The sequence below is a fragment of the Garra rufa genome, chromosome 18, assembly GCF_049309525.1.
Source record: "Garra rufa chromosome 18, GarRuf1.0, whole genome shotgun sequence".
Classification (NCBI taxonomy): Eukaryota; Metazoa; Chordata; class Actinopteri; order Cypriniformes; family Cyprinidae; genus Garra; species Garra rufa.
This window is the reverse complement of record NC_133378.1, coordinates 25,378,431-25,395,797: the sequence shown is the minus strand read 5'-3', so window position 1 is coordinate 25,395,797 and position 17,367 is coordinate 25,378,431. Positions and strand designations below refer to the sequence as shown.

Below are 17,367 nucleotides of genomic sequence, written 5' to 3'. Positions count from 1 at the left end.
TAAGTGTGTAACCGCGATAGAGACGATAGTCTCACACCCAAATAAACTGTCAGTGAATAATAAATAATATAACTAAAATGGCTTGTCTTTTATACCTGCAAGGAACAGGGCCCAAGACCCCTATAGACAAAATATCTGTTATGCATTATGACATCCTGCCCTCTCCACTTCTACATCTTTCCACTTTCAATTACCTCTTTCCATTTTCTCTTCTGTCAAGAACACTCACAACCTCTGCTTTCATTTCAATCCCAAGCACATGATCCAGGTCATACTTTCCAGCATAAAATCGAGTAGACTTGTTGTGAACTCCACAGTCAAGGCTCAGATAAGAGGGGCAGCCACTGGAGAAGCTTTTGTCCACACTTAAGACCAACAAAAGGATGTAATGAGCTCTGCAGACCATTGAGGTCCAGAAGAGAGACTCTCAGCCTCTCTGTTGGAATTACGATTTTGAATTTCACATTCTCATAAACAAAAACGCTCTGGATAACGTGACGTTGGATAAAGGGAGATGCTTTGATTTTGTGCTCCAGTTCATTAAATGCCCTAAAGCAGCGTTTGTGTGTCATTTAGGAATGGCGTAGAAACAGATGAGAGGAAAGACGCTATGGCCCGAGCGGAGTACAAATCCCTGCCGCAGGGTGAGACGGGGAGTGTTATCACCTCAGGACCAAAGCAGGTGAGATGTAAATGAGATGCTGGCAGTTATTTGAGTAATAATTCATGTAGTAATAGAGTTCACAGATTATTATGCAGCTGACTTAAGTGTTTAATTTTCATGCAGCCCACGTTTTATGAAGATTAAATTACATTTGAAACTTTGAGATGAAAGCGTTTGTCACCTTAAGGATTAATACTATAGGTTACTGTGACTATGAGCTATGAAATGAAGGAAATGTTTGCAAAATAAGTCATATATAATGCTAATGACACTGTGTGGATATGCAAATCAAGTGTCGTTTCTCATTAGCGCTGACAGGTGTGGTAGAGCAGTTTGTTTTTGCACTCAGAACAGAATGTTGTGATATACTTAGTGTTTTAGATGAAAGCAAGAAATGTGTGATAATATATTTGCATAGTTTAGCGACTCTACAGTGCAATTAAATGTAATGTGAACAATCTTTAGACTGTGTTGAACTGCTTATTTTAATACGGAAAAAATGCTATTTTTCTTTTTCAGGGCTGTTATCCTGTGGAGTTAGAAAGAGGACAAAGAGGTTTTGGTTTCAGTCTGCGAGGAGGGAAGGAATATAACATGGGCCTCTTTATCCTTAGACTAGCTGAGGACGGTCCTGCGCTGAAAGATGGCAGGATACATGTGAGTTCTAATGACATTAACATATAATACACAAAGAACTGTAACAACATTTACAATAATTAAATGAAACAATGAAACACATATCAATAAATGATACATGGAAAAATGCATAATTTTTTTTTTACATACTGTATTTTGTAGCTGTATTGTTTTTTTGTGCCTGTACAAAGCTGTATGCATATATTAAATAATATTTGTTTATTTAAAATACAGTAAAAACGGTAATATTATTACAGTTAAAAAAATCTGTTTTCTATTTTAATACAATTTAAAACCGAAATTCATTTTTGTAATGGCAAAGCTTAATTTTTAGCAGTTATTACTTCAGTCTTTTATGGAAGCCTGTTTATGCCACTAAGAAAAACATAAAAAAAAAAGGTCATTGCGACTTTTTATCTCACAATTCTGACTTTTTTCTCAGAATTGCATGATACAAACTTGCAATTCTAACTTTTCTTCTCAGAATTGTGAGATAAACTAAATTATATCAGTATTATGTGATATAACTTGCAATTGAGAGTTTATATTATGCAATTCTGAGGAAAAAAGTCAGAAATGCAAGTTTATATCACGCAATTCTGAAGAACAAAGTCAGAATTGAGAGTTTATATCTTGCAATTCTAACTTTTCTTAGAATTGTGAGATATAAATACACAATTCTGAGAAATTAAATCAGTATTGCATGATATAAACTCGCATTTCTGACTTTTTTCCTCAGAATTGCATGATATAAACTCACAATTGCGAGTTATAAAGTCAGAATTGCGAGATATAAACTCTCAATTCTGACTTTTCGTCAGAATTGCATGATATAAACTTGCAATTGCGAATTATAGTCACTATAATGAAAAATTGTCAGTATTGCGTGATATAAACTCGCATTTCTGACTTTTTTTCTTCATAATTGCGTGACAAACTCATTTGCGAGTTATAATGTCAGAATTGCAAGATATAAACTCTCAATTCTGACTTTTTTCCTCAGAATTGTGTAATATAAAATCTCAGTTGCAATTATAAAATCAGAATTGCAAGATATAAACTCTCAATTCTGACTTTTTTCCTCAGAATTGCGTGATATAAACTTGCAATTGGGAATTATACAGTAGTCAACATTCGAAGTGGATCAAAAGAGTTCATCAAAAGTTGTCCTAAGATAAGAACGGATATTCTTTTTGGTTTTAGGACAAATTTGATGAAAGGTTTTGATCCACTTCGAATGTTGACTACTGTAGTCAGAAATGTAAAACAGACTCGCAATTCTGAGAAATTAAATCATCATTGCGTGATATAAACTCTCAATTCTAACTTTTTTCCTTAGAATTGTGTGATATAAACTCACAATTGCGAATTATAGTCAGAATTGTGAGACAAACTCTGTAAAATTGTAAAATTGATTTGTGATATATGAACTTGCATATAAACTTCAGTTTAATTCTCGCAATTCTGACTTCATAACTCGTAATTGCGAGTTTATATCACGCAATTCTGAGGAAAAAAGTCAGAATTGCAAGTTTTGTCAGAATTGTGAGTTTGTCTCGCAATTTTGACTTTATAATTCACAATTGCTAGTTTATATCATGCAATTCTGAGAAAAAAAGTTGAAATTGTGAGTGTATATCACGCAATTCTGAGAATTATATTTCATAATTCTGACTTTACAACTTGAAATTGTAATTTTATATCACAATTCTGACTTTATAACTCACAATTGCTGAGAAAAAGAACTGTGAGATAAAAAGTCGCAATAACCTTTTTTTATTTTTGATTCAGTGGTGGAAACAGGCTTTCGTCACATGATCCTTCAGAAATTTTAATATGCTGATTTGGTGCTCAAGAAACATTTCTTATTATTAACAATGTTAAAAACAATTGTTTGTGAAAACCGTGATTTTAACCGTGATAAAATTATGCAACTAATAAAATACAAATAAAATAATACAATAAATGTTTTGTTTTCTAAGATAAAACATTTTATTATATTGTTATATTTAAGAAAATCAGTAGTTCTTGTTAAAATGACAGAGGAATCTGTGTTTGTGATCTCACAGGTGGGAGATCAGATCGTGGAGATCAACGGGGAACCCACGCAGGGCATTACACACACACGGGCCATTGAGCTCATCCAGGCTGGGGGCAATAAAGTGTTGCTGCTTTTGAGGCCCGGACTGGGCCTGGTGCCTGATCATAGTGAGTCTATTTAATCCCTGACCTCTCAAACAGTACATGCCAATAAAGCGACACAGCTGAGAGACACTTCCCCATACCAAAGCACCTCTTTAAGTTTGTTCAGAAGTGCAGAAGTGCTCATTTGAATTCCATCCGCTTCATGAAGCGAGAAAAATCAGTTCCCTGAAGCCGGCGTGTTCCCCTCTGAGAAACAAATCAATTTCTGAAGATGGGTTTGTTTTCTACTGCTCTTTCAAAAGCCATTGAAAATGTATTGTGACGCTTATCTTGTCTCAACAGAGTGTTTTCTAAAGGTACTCTTGTTCAGAATATTATTACAAAATAGACTCATCTAGAGTACAACCACGGTGGATTTACGGAATCATCATCCCACTTACCTTTATATTGGCTAAACATTGCATGCATATTGATCAACACTAATTGGAAAAATAAATAAGTACGCACAGAAGTACTCAATTATTAGCGTGATTTGGGTATGTGGGTCATATGCATGTTATGTCAGATCTTCCTATCTTCATGCATTGCTGTCACTCTTGCTTCCTGTCTCAGTTTTTGCTGGTTTCTTTCTCTCTGTCCGGGCACTGTTCTATGCACCTCTTTCTCTCTCTCTTCCTGGTTTAGGTCTGAACTCTTCCTCCTCCACACTGTGCTTCCACATGAAACCAGAGCATCACTAAAGGCTTCTCTGCTTTTCTTGGTCTGTTCCTAATAACTTTGGTAAACTTTGCATTCCTCCTCTATGCTTGTTTTGTGTATGTGCAGTTCGACCTTTCTTTCCCTTTCATTTGCCTTGATATGAACTTCTTGCTTTTGAAGGTCACTAAAGAAAAGAAGGAAATGCCAATAATCACAATTCTGCAGATTTCATGATCATATATTTCTCTAAAAACATACAGTGATGACTGGCTATTTTCTAGATTAGTTTCTAAATATAAATTTAGATGGTTTGCAAAATTTATATTAGTATATTGTATATTTATGATTTAGACAGAAATATGTTCTGCATATGTTTAATGAACGAAGCCTATTATTTCGGAATTTTAAAAAAAGATTTATAAATCATGATCAGTTTTATTTTAGTATTTTGTAGACGATTTCAGTATTTCTGAATATTTTGAATACGCTTTTATTTTTATAATTTTAGCTTAATTTTTTATTAATTCTCTTATGTGCTTTTGTCATTCTTTTTAGCTTTAATGTTTGTTTTTCAATTTTTATTTCAGTTTTAGTCATTTAAGTACTTCATTAAACATGCAGTATTAGTGTTTTATTTCTATGGAAGCTTATTTCCATTACAAAATACATTTAAAAAAAAAAAAAAAAAGGTTATTGCGAATTTTTATCTCACAATTCTGACTTTTTTTCACAGGATTGTGTGATGCAAACTCGAAATTCTGACTTTCTTTATCAGGATTGTGATGTAACAGAATTCTGACTTCGCAATTGCCAGATATAAACTTGTAATTGCCAGTTCTAAAGTCAGAAATTGCAAGATATAAACTCACAATTCTGATGTTTTTTCTTAGAATTGCGTGATGTAAACACTCAATTGCTAGAAAAAGTCAGAATTGTACGTTTTTATCTTGCAATTTCAACCTTTTTTCTGGCAAATGCAAGTTTGTATCTTGCAATTCTGACTGTTTTCTTGCATATGTGAGTTTATCTTGCAATTCTGTTTTTTTTCTTGCAAATGCGAGTTTGTATCTCGCAATTCTGACCTTTTTTTCTCGCAATTGTGATTTATAAAATCCAGTTTTGAAGGGAAAAAAGAAAAAAAGGTATGTTTTTAGAGTTAGAGTTAGAGTTTATATCTCACATTGCTGGCTTGACTCACAATTGCGAGATATAAACTTGCAATTCTGATACTTTTCTCACAAATGCGAGTTTATATCTCGCAATTCTGACATTTTTCTCGCAAATGCGAGTTTAAATCTCACAATTCTGACATTTTTCTCGCAAATGCGAGTTTATATCTCGCAATTCTGACATTTTTCTCGCAAATGCAAGTTTAAATCTCGCAATTCTGACATTTTTCTCGCAAATGCGAGTTTATATCTCGCAATTCTGACATTTTTCTCGCAAATGCGAGTTTAAATCTCGCAATTCTGACATTTTTCTCGCAAATGCGAGTTTAAATCTCGCAATTCTGACATTTTTCTCGCAAATGCGAGTTTATATCTCGCAATTCTGACATTTTTCTCGCAAATGCGAGTTTATATCTCGCAATTCTGACATTTTTCTCGCAAATGCGAGTTTATATCTCATAATTCTGATTTCTTTTTTACAAATTTGAGTTTGTATCTCGCAGTTCTGACTTTTTTACAAATGGGAGTTTGCATCTTGCAATTCGGACTTTTTTCAGAAAATTGTGAGATATAAACTTGCAATTGCGAGTTATAAAATCCAGTTTTAAAGGGAAAAAAGACTGGTATGTTCTCAGAATTGAGTTTATATCTCACAGTTCTGACTTAACTCACAATTGCGAGTTATAAAGTCATAATTGCATGATATTAACTCAATTGTAAGAAATAAAGTCCGAATTGCGAGATAAAAACTCTCAATTCTGACATTTAGTTTGTATCTTGCAATTCTGACTTTTTTCTCAGAATTGTGAGATATAAACTTGCAATTGTGATTTATAAAATCCAGTTTGGTATGTTCTCAGAATTGAGTTTATATCTCACAATTTTGACTATAGCACAATTTTAGGTTTATATCTCACAATTCATTTTTTTTTTTTTAAGATTTATTTTTTTGGCATTTTTGCCTTTATTGTGATAGGACAGCTCAGAAGTGACAGGAAGCGAAGTGGGAGAGATATAGGGGGCAGGATCGGGATCGGGAAAGGTCCTTGAGTCGGGATTCGAGCACGGGACACCGGGAGCGCAACTGCGCTGTATGACGGCGTGCTGCCCATGAGGCTATCGGTGCCGACATATCTCATAATTCTAAGGGGGGAAAAAATCATAATTGCGACAAAAAGTCATAATTACCTTTTTAAATTTTTTATTTAGTGGCAGAAATGGCCTTCCATATATTTCAGCTTCGTTCAGTTGATGATTTTTATTAGATAAAAGAACTGATCATGATTAAATGTTTTAATCAGTGACAGCCCTTTTATTTGTAAGATGTAATCCAGAGGTTCTCAACTTTGGCCCACAAGGTCCACTTTCCTGAGTTAAGCTCCAACTCTAATCAAACACACCTGAACAAGCTAATCAAGAGATCTTAAGGATTACTAGAAAGTTACATTCAGGTGAGTTTGATCAAGGTTAGAGCTAAATTCTGCAGGAAAGTGGACCTCGCAGGCCAGAGTTGGGAGCTCCTGCTGTGATCTGACTTGTCATAATTTAAGCAAAACTGAAATCTATCCAAGAAACTTCTTGAGTTGGGAGTATTAAATATGTGACCAAATATATTTCTTACCAGAGAGTTAAATGACAATGAAATTGAAACCCATGTCAGGAGCCACCAGCTTGGTTTAATTTTTGGTTCTTGCTGCTTCCCCGTCTTGCAGCATGACATTTTATCTTGAGAGAATTGCAACTTTGCCATTCCGGGTCTGACTCTTTCTCATAGCTGGTTTCAGCTGCTTGATATGTGTCACTGTATCTGGAGGCCAAAAACGTACTCGGTTACTAACGTAACCTCGGTTCTCTCTAGAGAGGGAACGAGTACTGCGTAAGAAGTATCTTACGCTAGGGGAAAATCCTTTTCTGCGAGATATTGAAGCCAAAAATTATCCTTAATTTTGAAATAATGTAAAGCGCGTTGCAGCAGCATACAGACATAGGCGAAACAGCTTGCGCGCCTATTGGCTGCTCTGCGGCAACTGCAGCAGCCTATTAGAGCGAGGCCTGACGCGACGCCAGATCCAATGGGGGCATTTTGCGCCCTTTGCGTCGCTTCGCGCCCTTTTCGTAGCTTCCCGCCTAAAAGGGCGTGGTCTAGACCTATAAATATCGCTCATAGGCAGCTATTATCTGGTTTTTCATCATCAAAGCAACCAGAGCGTGCGCATGCACGGCAAGATACGCAGTACTCGTTCCCTCTCTAGAGAGAACCGAGGTTACGTTAGTAACCGAGTACGTTCTCTTACAAGAGGGAACGAGTACTGCGTAAGAAGTATCTTACGCTAGGGGACCCAGTGTAAAACGCCGTGCATGCTGAGATCTGACACCAAAGACCCAAGGGCGAAAGCCCGGGGTTCATACAGTTCATAATCACCTATGGAACTCACAGGGAGTCCGGGGAAGAGGGAGGGGCAATGCCGCACTCTTCCACATAGTGCAGCGTCACTCAGACGCTAAGTAAACGTACATACAGGGCGGGGTTACGGCCTGAGCTGACGTAAGAATAAGGGTCTTCACACAGTTTGCTCAGACACATCTTGTGCTATCACTTTCACTGTCGACCCTAGAGCTGTGCTCAGTAGACGCAGCATTCCGAGCTGATAACATCAGGTCAGACAACACTGAACATCTAGACTGACAGCAATCTGGCCTGTAAGGCGGGAACCTCCAGGTTGTAAAACCTTATAAATGTAGACGGAGAGGCCCAGCCCACCGCCGTACAAATATCTTGCAAGGCAATCCCACTCGACCACGCCCACGATGAGGCCACGCCCCTCGTGGAATGTGCTCTGACACCTAGCGGGCACTGCATGCCCTTGGAAGCAAGCATATGCCAACGCAATAGCATCAACTATCCATCTGGATAAGCTCTGTTTCGACGCGGCCAGTCCCTTGGGACGCCCGTAAAACGAAACAAAAAGCTGCTCTGTCTGTCTAAAAGCAGACGAGCGAGACACGTAAGCTCGTAATGCCCTGACTGGGCATAGGAGGCTCGCGTCCGTTTCTTCATCATTGACCGGTAGGGCTGACAGCGCGATGACCTGTGCCCTAAACGGTGTGTTGAGGGATTTTGGAACGTAACCATGTTTGTGTTTGAGTATGACTTTAGAGTCATTAGGTCCAAATTCCATGCACGTCGCGCTCACAGAGAGTGCGTGCAAATCCCCTATGCGCTTCACTGAAGCGAGAGCCAGCAGAAACACGGTCTTAAGAGACAGGTATTTCAAATCAATAGTCTGCAGAGGCTCGAATGGTCCACCTTTCATGGCCTCTAGTACCACAGAAAGGTCCCATACGGGGACTGTGGGAGGTCTGGGGGGATTTAGTCTTCTAGCTCCCTTCAGGAAGCGAATAACTAAATCGTTCCTTCCTATTGACTGACCTAGCGTTGTGCTCGAGAACGCTGTTATGGCCGCCACATAGACTTTGAGCGTGGACGGGGTTCTGCCCTTGTCCAGCAGCTCTTGTAGAAAGGACAGCACCTCCATCACACCACAGTTAGTGGGTGACGAGCCGCGAGCTGCGCACCAGCCCGAAAACACTGACCATTTTGAGGAATAGAGCTGTCTCGTAGACGGGGCTCTAGCCTGCGTGATCGTGTTTAATAGTCCTTTAGGGAGTTCATCATATATTCGCTGGTGGCCCAGACATGAAGGGACCACAGCTCTGGGTGAGGATGCCAAATCGAGCCGCTGGCCTGAGAGAGAAGGACTCTCCTCACTGGTATCGGCCACGGGACAGTGCTCGTCAGCTGCATCAGCGCTGGGAACCAGGGCTGGTTTTCCCAAAACGGCGTTATCAGCAGTATTGAACATCCTTTTTCGCTGACCCTCTCTATCACCTGAGGTAGGAGAGAGACGGGGGGAAAAGCATAGAGATGACGGCGGGGCCATTCGTGGGCCAGCGCGTCTCTGCTTTTTGAGTAAAATTCCAGACAGTGAGCGTTGTTCGGAGACGCAAACAGGTCTACTTCCGCTCTGCCGAATTTCTTCCACAGTAGTTGTACTGTCTGTGGGTGTAGAGACCATTCGCCTGCTGGAACATTGTTCCTGGACAGTCTGTCTGGCCCTATGTTTAGAAGCCCCGGCACATGCGCTGCTTTCAGCGAGCGCAGGTTGCGCTGAGCCCATACCAGGAGGCGTTCTGCAAGTCTGTATAGGTTTTTGGACCTGAGACCGCCCTGGCGATTTATATAGGAAACCACTGACATGTTGTCCGAGCGGACTAATACATGGTTTCCTTTTATTTGGGGACAGAAGCGCATCAGCGCGTTCTGTACTGCCAACATTTCGAGGCAGTTGATATGCAGGAGCTTTTCCCGTTCTGACCACTGGCCAAAAGACGGTCTGCCCTCGAGCAGAGCCCCCCATCCCGAGGTGGACGCGTCCAGACACCACTTTTATTCTCGAGGAAGTCCCCAGGCTTACACCTAACTGGTACCAGTCGATTGCTCTCCACGGATTCAGGGCTGTGACACATTACTGATTGACCGTGATACGAAGCCGACCGGGCGCCCACGCTTGACGCGGGACGCGCGCTTTCTGCCAGAACTGCAGTGGGCGCATACATAGCAGACCCAGCTGCAGAACTGATGACGCTGAGGCCATGAGACCCAGCATTTTCTGAAATTTTTTGAGCGGGACAGACGCGCCGCAGCGGAACGAGCCCGCTGTGCGCTGAATGTCTGCTGCGCGCTGTGGTGACAGCCGCGCTATCATTGACAGCGAGTCCAATTCTGTGCCCAGGAAGGAAGTTTTCTGACTGGGGGATAGTGAGCTCTTCGCCCAATTGACTCTGAGACCCAAATTCTCGAGGTGATCAAGTAACATGGGCGTATGCTGTACAAGCACTGAGCGAGACTGCGCTAGAATCAGCCAATCGTCCAAATAGTTCAGTATGCGCACGCCTTTCAGTCTGAGAGGAACGAGCGCTGAGTCCATGCACTTCGTAATGTACGGGGTGCCTGGGACAAACCGAACGGCAGGACTGTGTACTGATATGCCTGGCCCTCGAAGGCGAGTCTCAAAAATCGCCTGTGACGTGACGCTATCTGTATTTGAAAATACGCGTCTTTCAGATCCATTGACACGAACCAGTCTCCTTGGCGAACTTGCGCGAGGATTTTTCTGGTCGTGAGCATCCTGAACCGACGCTTCACCAACGCTTTGTTCAGTTGCCTTAGATCTAATATGGGTCTGTGACCCCCGTCTTTTTTCGGTACCAGGAAATATCTGCTGTACAGCCTCCCTTCGCTTTGAGCTTGAGAAAGGGGCTCTATGACCCCTTTGCTCAATAGTTTCGCCACTTCGGCTCGAAGCAGGTGTGCTGCTTCTGTCTGCATTGTGGTCTCGACGCGCGCTGTATAGCGGCGCGGACGTCGGTGAAACTGTAGCGAATAGCCTCCTTTTATAATGTCCAGCACCCATTTCGAGACCCCTGGAAGCTTTTCCAATGCGTTTGCATGAATAGCTAGAGGCTGAATACGAAGCGCGCTCCGTTCTTTCATTAACGGAGTGGTTTCGGTATGCTGTGGCACCAGAGACGTGCTCGTGACATTCGGGGCGTGGGGCACGCTGATAGCGGGAACTATTATGTCTGTGTGTGTATGTGGATGTGTGGCAACAGGCACATTTAACACACTGCAAACACCGTTCGCCTGCATACACGTTAGTTTCGTTTGTACAGAAACCTTTTGACGTGCATAATGTGATGTCTGTGAGCACTGTTAAGTGGACACGTTTACCACATGTGAAGCGCAATCGATCTGAGCCGATTTTATGTTCGCAGGGTCTGTATGACAGGTTGTGCTTGTGTGTAGAAATGAGCACTGGAGGAGTGGGCATTTTTGACTACACGTGAAACACCATCGGCCGTGGCCGGGACTCCAGAAAATACACTCTATTGGGGGTTTATCTGGGTAGCCGTGAAAACAACCTTTGTGTGCAGGCAAGCGGGCGACAGAACCGGCTTGTTGGCTGCAGCAAACACTGGAACAGTCACATTTAACACACTCCAAACATCGTTCGCTTGCATGGAGCGAATGCACGCTGATTTCATGCAAAACGTGCTCGTGATATTTGAGGCATGGGGCACGCTGATAGCGGGAACTATTATGTCTGTGTGTGGATGTGGCTGTGGGGCAGCGGGCACATTTAACACACTCCAAACAACGTTCGCCTGCGTAGAGCGAATGCACTTTTGGTTTCGTTTTCACAGAAACCGTTTGACGTGCATAATGTGGTGTCTGTGGCCACTGTGAAGCGGGCATATTTACCACGTGTGAAGCGCAATCGATCTGAGTCGATTTTATGTGCGCTGTGCTTGTGTGTAGAGATGAGCACTGCTAGTGGGCATTCTTACACGTGAAACACCATCGGCCGTGGCCGGTTGTGAAGCGCAATCGATCTGTGTCGATTTTAAGTGCGCTGTGCTTGTGTGTAGAGATGAGCACTGCAGTGGGCATTCTTACACGTGAAACACCATCGGCCGTGGCCGGTTGTGAAGCGCAATCGATCTGTGTCGATTTTAAGTGCGCTGTGCTTGTGTGTAGAGATGAGCACTGCAGTGGGCATTCTTACACGTGAAACACCATCGGCCGTGGCCGGTTGTGAAGCGCAATCGATCTGTGTCGATTTTAAGTGCGCTGTGCTTGTGTGTAGAGATGAGCACTGCAGTGGGCATTCTTACACGTGAAACACCATCGGCCGTGGCCGGTTGTGAAGCGCAATCGATCTGTGTCGATTTTATGTGCGCTGTGCTTGTGTGTAACGTTAGAGATGAGCACTGGTTAGTGGGCATTCTTACGACACATGAAACACCATCGGCCGTGGCCGGGACACCAGACAATACACTTTATTGGGGGTTTATCTGTGTAGCCGTGGGAACGACTTTTGTGTGCAGGCAAACGGGCGACGGAGCCGGTTTGTTGGCTGCAGAAAACACTGGAACAGTCACATTTCCTGGAACTGGACGAGCGAATAACTTTGGTGGGGGTCCGGCAACAGCGGGACTCGTACACCGTCGTTTTCCCAGTTGTGCTAGGACGATTTCGGAGGCTCAGGTTTCAACTCAATCCTGGGCCGCGGGCCGCGTCTGGCGGGGCGGCGGCCAGACGAGAAAAACGTCAGAAAGCGTTAACCACGGGTGCCTCTCAGCAACGGTGAGAGACCATGTTACGCAGCGCTGACGCGGCTAGGCGGCGGCGAAGCAGGTTTGACGTCTGACGGCAAGCTTTAGAGGGGAGGGCCGACTTAGCACGCCGTCCAGCGGAGGGCAGACATAAGTGGGCTGCTATCGCCTCTTCTGAGCAGCATGCGCGTTCCTGCTTTGGCGGGAAACGGAAATCAGAATCAGAAACCTCTTCCTCCTTCATGGCCCCCCTCGTCAGCGGCGTCGATGGAAGCGGTGGCAGACAGCGGCCGCTTTACGTCCGGAACAGAGGCTGACGAGGTCGATGAAGCAGGCGGGCGAACCGGCGAGCTTTGTCGGCTGGGGGAAGTGTCCGGGGCCCGCTGGGCACGGCGCTTTTTACGGCGCTACACCGCGGCGGGCGGGGGAGCAGTCTCAGTGAAGAAGGCAAGGCAAGTCCTCAGAGTCACCATTGGCATCTGCACGAGCCGTATGAAGGCATCTTTAAAAAGACGCTTTGCTCTTTTTAGAGAAACAGTGTGTATCGCAGCGGCGACACACACTGTAGATTATAAAGGATATAGGCGCCGGAAAGCGCAGCAGGAATGCACGGAAGGCGGCGTGGCCAGCAGCTTCAGTGGCTCGTCCCGCTGAGATGCTTGCAGTCAAACGGCGGCTTCTTATCCGGCTCCAGCGATGCGTGTGCTTCGCTTGAAGGATGAAAAATCAGATAATAGCTGCCTATGAGCGATATTTATAGGTCTAGACCACGCCCTTTTAGGCGGGAAGCTACGAAAAGGGCGCGAAGCGACGCAAAGGGCGCAAAATGCCCCCATTGGATCTGGCGTCGCGTCAGGCCTCGCTCTAATAGGCTGCTGCAGTTGCCGCAGAGCAGCCAATAGGCGCGCAAGCTGTTTCGCCTATGTCTGTATGCTGCTGCAACGCGCTTTACATTATTTCAAAATTAAGGATAATTTTTGGCTTCAATATCTCGCAGAAAAGGATTTTCCCCTAGCGTAAGATACTTCTTACGCAGTACTCGTTCCCTCTTGTAAGAGAACCACAGAAGACTGAAAATGGTGACAGTTTAATTGAGAATGTCTCTGAGAATGCATTTCAAGAAGACAGGTTAATTACGTTCAGTCCATCAGTTGTATTCTGCTAAATCCAATTGGTAATGTTTAAACATGCACTCTGTCATTTTGTATTCATTAAAAAGTTTTACACGAAGTGAACAGCACATTCACTTCACAAATGTATTTGAAATAAAATACTAACATTTAAAATGCCTTTACTGTCACTTTTGATCAACATAATTGGCCAACACAATGCTTGCTAAATAAAATTTTTTTCAGAAATACACTACCAGTCAAAAGTTTTTGAACAGTAAGATTTTTGTTTTTTAAACTATTTTCTTCTGCTTACCAAACCTGCATTTATTTGATTCAGAATACAACAAAAGCCGTAATACTGTAAAATATTTTTACTATTCAAAATAACTACGTACTATTTGAATATATTTTAAAATGTAATTTATTCATGTGATCAAAGCTGAACTTTCAGTATCATTACTCCAGTCTTCAGTGTCACAATATTTTTAGAAACCATTCTAATATGCTGATTTGCTGTTCAGGAAACAAAAGAAAGTTTTTTTTATTATTATTAATGTTATCAATGTTCAAAACGGTTGAGTAAATGTTTTTTCAGGATTCTTTGATAATTAAAAAGATTTTAAAAATCAGCATTTATCTGAAATAAAAAGCTTTTTTAACACTATACCATTCAAAAGCTTGAAGTCAGTATTATTTATTTTATTTTATTTTTGAGGGAAAGAAATTAGAAATTAATACTTTTATTTAGCAAGGACGCTTTAAATTGATCAAAAGTGATGATAGACATTTATACTGTTACAAAAGATTTCTATTTCAGATAAATTCCTCTGAACTTTCTATTCATGAAAAAACAGCTGTTTTACATAATAATAATATATTTTGAGCAGCATATTAAAATGATTTCTGAAGGATCATGTGACACTGAAGACTGGAGTAATGATGATATAAATTAAGCTTTGAAATTAAAGGAATAAATGACATTTTAAAATATATTCAAATAGAAATTTTTTTTAAAAATATTTCTAAATTTTACTGTTTTTGCTTAGCCTGACGAGCCAAACCCACATAAATGTAGGGTCTGGGCACTCTCCACAGACAGGGCTCAATCGGAGGGGTGGGATAAACTGTTGTCTTTCAAATTCCCTCTCCACGCAATAGGATAGCGCTACAACCAATCAGAGCATCGAAGAAGGTGACGTAGCCAGAGTCCCATGGGTTTTTCCCACCAGCGGAGCTAGCTGGTAGATCAAACTTTTGCCGTATCCGGTTGGCAAAACTCCAAATACATCCTTCTTTTGTAAGAACGACCTCAGTGCAGTTTCTTGTTCTTTTCTCAGAGGAAAGCTTAACTTCAAGTCTTTCAGAGTGGCGGCCAAAGCCGATTTGAAAGAAAGTTATTTGCTAGCAGCAGCCATCGCTCTATCTCTCACGGAACCAGAGAATGCCTGACGGAACTTATGGTCGCACGTCAGTCGTCATCATGTTAAACCCGCCCACCGACTCGTGATTGGCAGAAATCTCAAGTGAACGGAGAGTAACTAGACTGCCCTTGGAAGCAAATGTAATTTGCTGCCGCTAGGGGCACGTCTAGATTCTAGGCTAGTTTTTGCTGTACTTCAGATCAAATAAATGCATGCACGGTGAGCATAAGAGACTTTTAAAAAACTTACTGTTCAAAAACTTTTGACTAGTAGTGTAACCAAAAAGACTGATTCACTCTTTTAAATGTTACAAAACTGACTGAGTGCACCTTTGAAACATCAATATCCTCTGACGTTAATATTTGCAATATTTTGCGTTTCAGATGTTAAAGATATGATGACAGGTCCATCTGCAAACTCTCCAAGGTATTCAGCATCTAATGAGCCGTCGACACCAGCATCTCCATCCTTCATCTCCCACTCCCCCGATGTCAAGCCCTCCCCACCCGAGGAGCTCTTCTTCGACCCAATGACCGCTTCGCACGGACACCTTCACCAACATTACAGAGACACCAAACAGCAAACTAGAAGGAGCGACCCAAGCATGCCTCGCGACAACAATGACAATTTCACACTCCCCCGAAGACAGGATGGAAAAGAGCGCTCACGGAGTCCAAAAAAGACTCTAAACGTGGACACTAGTGAACGAGAACCTCGATCCACAAGCCCCAGGAAGACCAAGAAGGAAAACGTCGGGATCAGACAGGAGATGCCTCAAAACTCTGGAAGGAGATACAAAGACGAGGACACTATGCACAAGCAGGACAGGGAAACGGGAGAAACCAGACCTCAAGAGGTCTCAAGAGGCGGCAGTGACCGATATCAGAGGGACAAAACGGCAGAACCTCAGAGGTCTGAAAGTGGTACTCTCAACCGGAAGGACCACAGAGGTCGAGACAGGCCTCGAGGGGAGGAGGACATTGAGGGTGTCCCTCAAGAGATTCCCCACAATGGGAACCCAACCACCAAGAGAGCCCCTATAACCCCAGGCCCCTGGAAGGTGCCCAGCTCCACAAGGGTTCAGCCTCCGGTGCATGGAGTCTAATACGTTTGAGAGGAGTTTTTGATGTGAATCACTGTGGATTTTGTCTTTTTTTCGTATGACTATCGCCATCTACACTGATAAAGTGCAACGTTTGCTTGTGTCCACCAACAATACGAACCTCAGTTTTGTTTTGTGCCAATCAGACTGCAGCTACAGACTCGTCCATGACTCCTATGACTATAACATGAAGGATGCTTTTCTGTGAAGGTTTATATGTCTATTAATATTTACAAAATTGAATAGTTCACCTAAAAGATGAAAATTCTGTCAGCATTGTCTCACCTTGGTGTTACAAACCTGTATGACTCTGCAGAACACAAAAGATGTTAAATAAGAAATGTTAATAACCAAACCATGACATGAGGATGAGTGAATGATGACAAAATTTTCATTTTTTCCTAAACTATTTCTTTAATTCTCCATCTCTGAATCGCCACATGTCCTTCCAACGACTTTTCCAGTAATGCAACTGTCTTCAAGATCCAGTCCTGAGAAGTTTGTGTAGGCTGTGCGGTGAATTTTCCGACATATCCATCTTAAAAAGACCAGAAACTTGTGGTTAAGTATATTGTTTACTACTTGTGTGTTGATGAAGACGCATATGTAATTTATTGAAATGAATATGATGATGATATAAGCATATACATGTATAGAGGTATAGATATTTGTATCCATTCTGAGCCAGGTCCACTTATTAGTGTTCCAGCTTGCCGATACGTCTTTCGGCTTCCTAACAAACATATTTTTTCACAGTGCTATAGCTTTTACAGTTATTCTCGGTGGAGCATTTGCAAGGTGTGTACATTTAGGATCAAATGTTTGCTTATGTCATTAGAAGGTGAAGCAGAATTAGGAGAAATTCAGATATATTTTTGCATACTATCCAATCTAACATATATTTTTTCTTATTCCGTACTTCATTGTTCATCCTATTAAATGTCGAGATGCTGTCTTGTATCCAAGGGAAATGTAGCTCAGAATTCTCTGTTGGATGTTATTCATCAGGTTCTTAAAGCCTCAAACAATTGGCACAGATTTAGACATAATTTTTTCGTAACAGTATTTTTGAAATACCATAAATATTGAGTGCCCATACAGGCAGAGCGGACATCAGTCAACCGTTGCGTATGCTACAGTGCTTCTATGTTTTGTCATGATGAAAAATGTGAATACTTTCTAATATGGTTTATGATTGCTTCCTGATCATTAATCTCAGCCCTTTTGTAGCTTGTTTCTCTAG

General features: G+C 42.0%; 1 protein-coding gene across 1 annotated transcript in view; it reads left to right on the top strand.

Annotated features, from left to right (window-relative positions):
• LOC141290580 (membrane-associated guanylate kinase, WW and PDZ domain-containing protein 3-like) overlaps window positions 1–17,359 on the top strand; it is a 169,092-nt gene extending 151,733 nt beyond the window's left edge. Inside the window, exons 18-21 of the mRNA XM_073822698.1 lie at window positions 577–682; window positions 1,184–1,321; window positions 3,370–3,508; window positions 15,406–17,359. Coding sequence (XP_073678799.1) covers window positions 577–682; window positions 1,184–1,321; window positions 3,370–3,508; window positions 15,406–16,127 — 1,105 coding nt within the window. The 3' untranslated portion in view covers window positions 16,128–17,359. The remainder of the gene's footprint in view (window positions 1–576; window positions 683–1,183; window positions 1,322–3,369; window positions 3,509–15,405) is intronic.
• The last annotated feature ends 8 nt before the right edge of the window (window positions 17,360–17,367 follow it).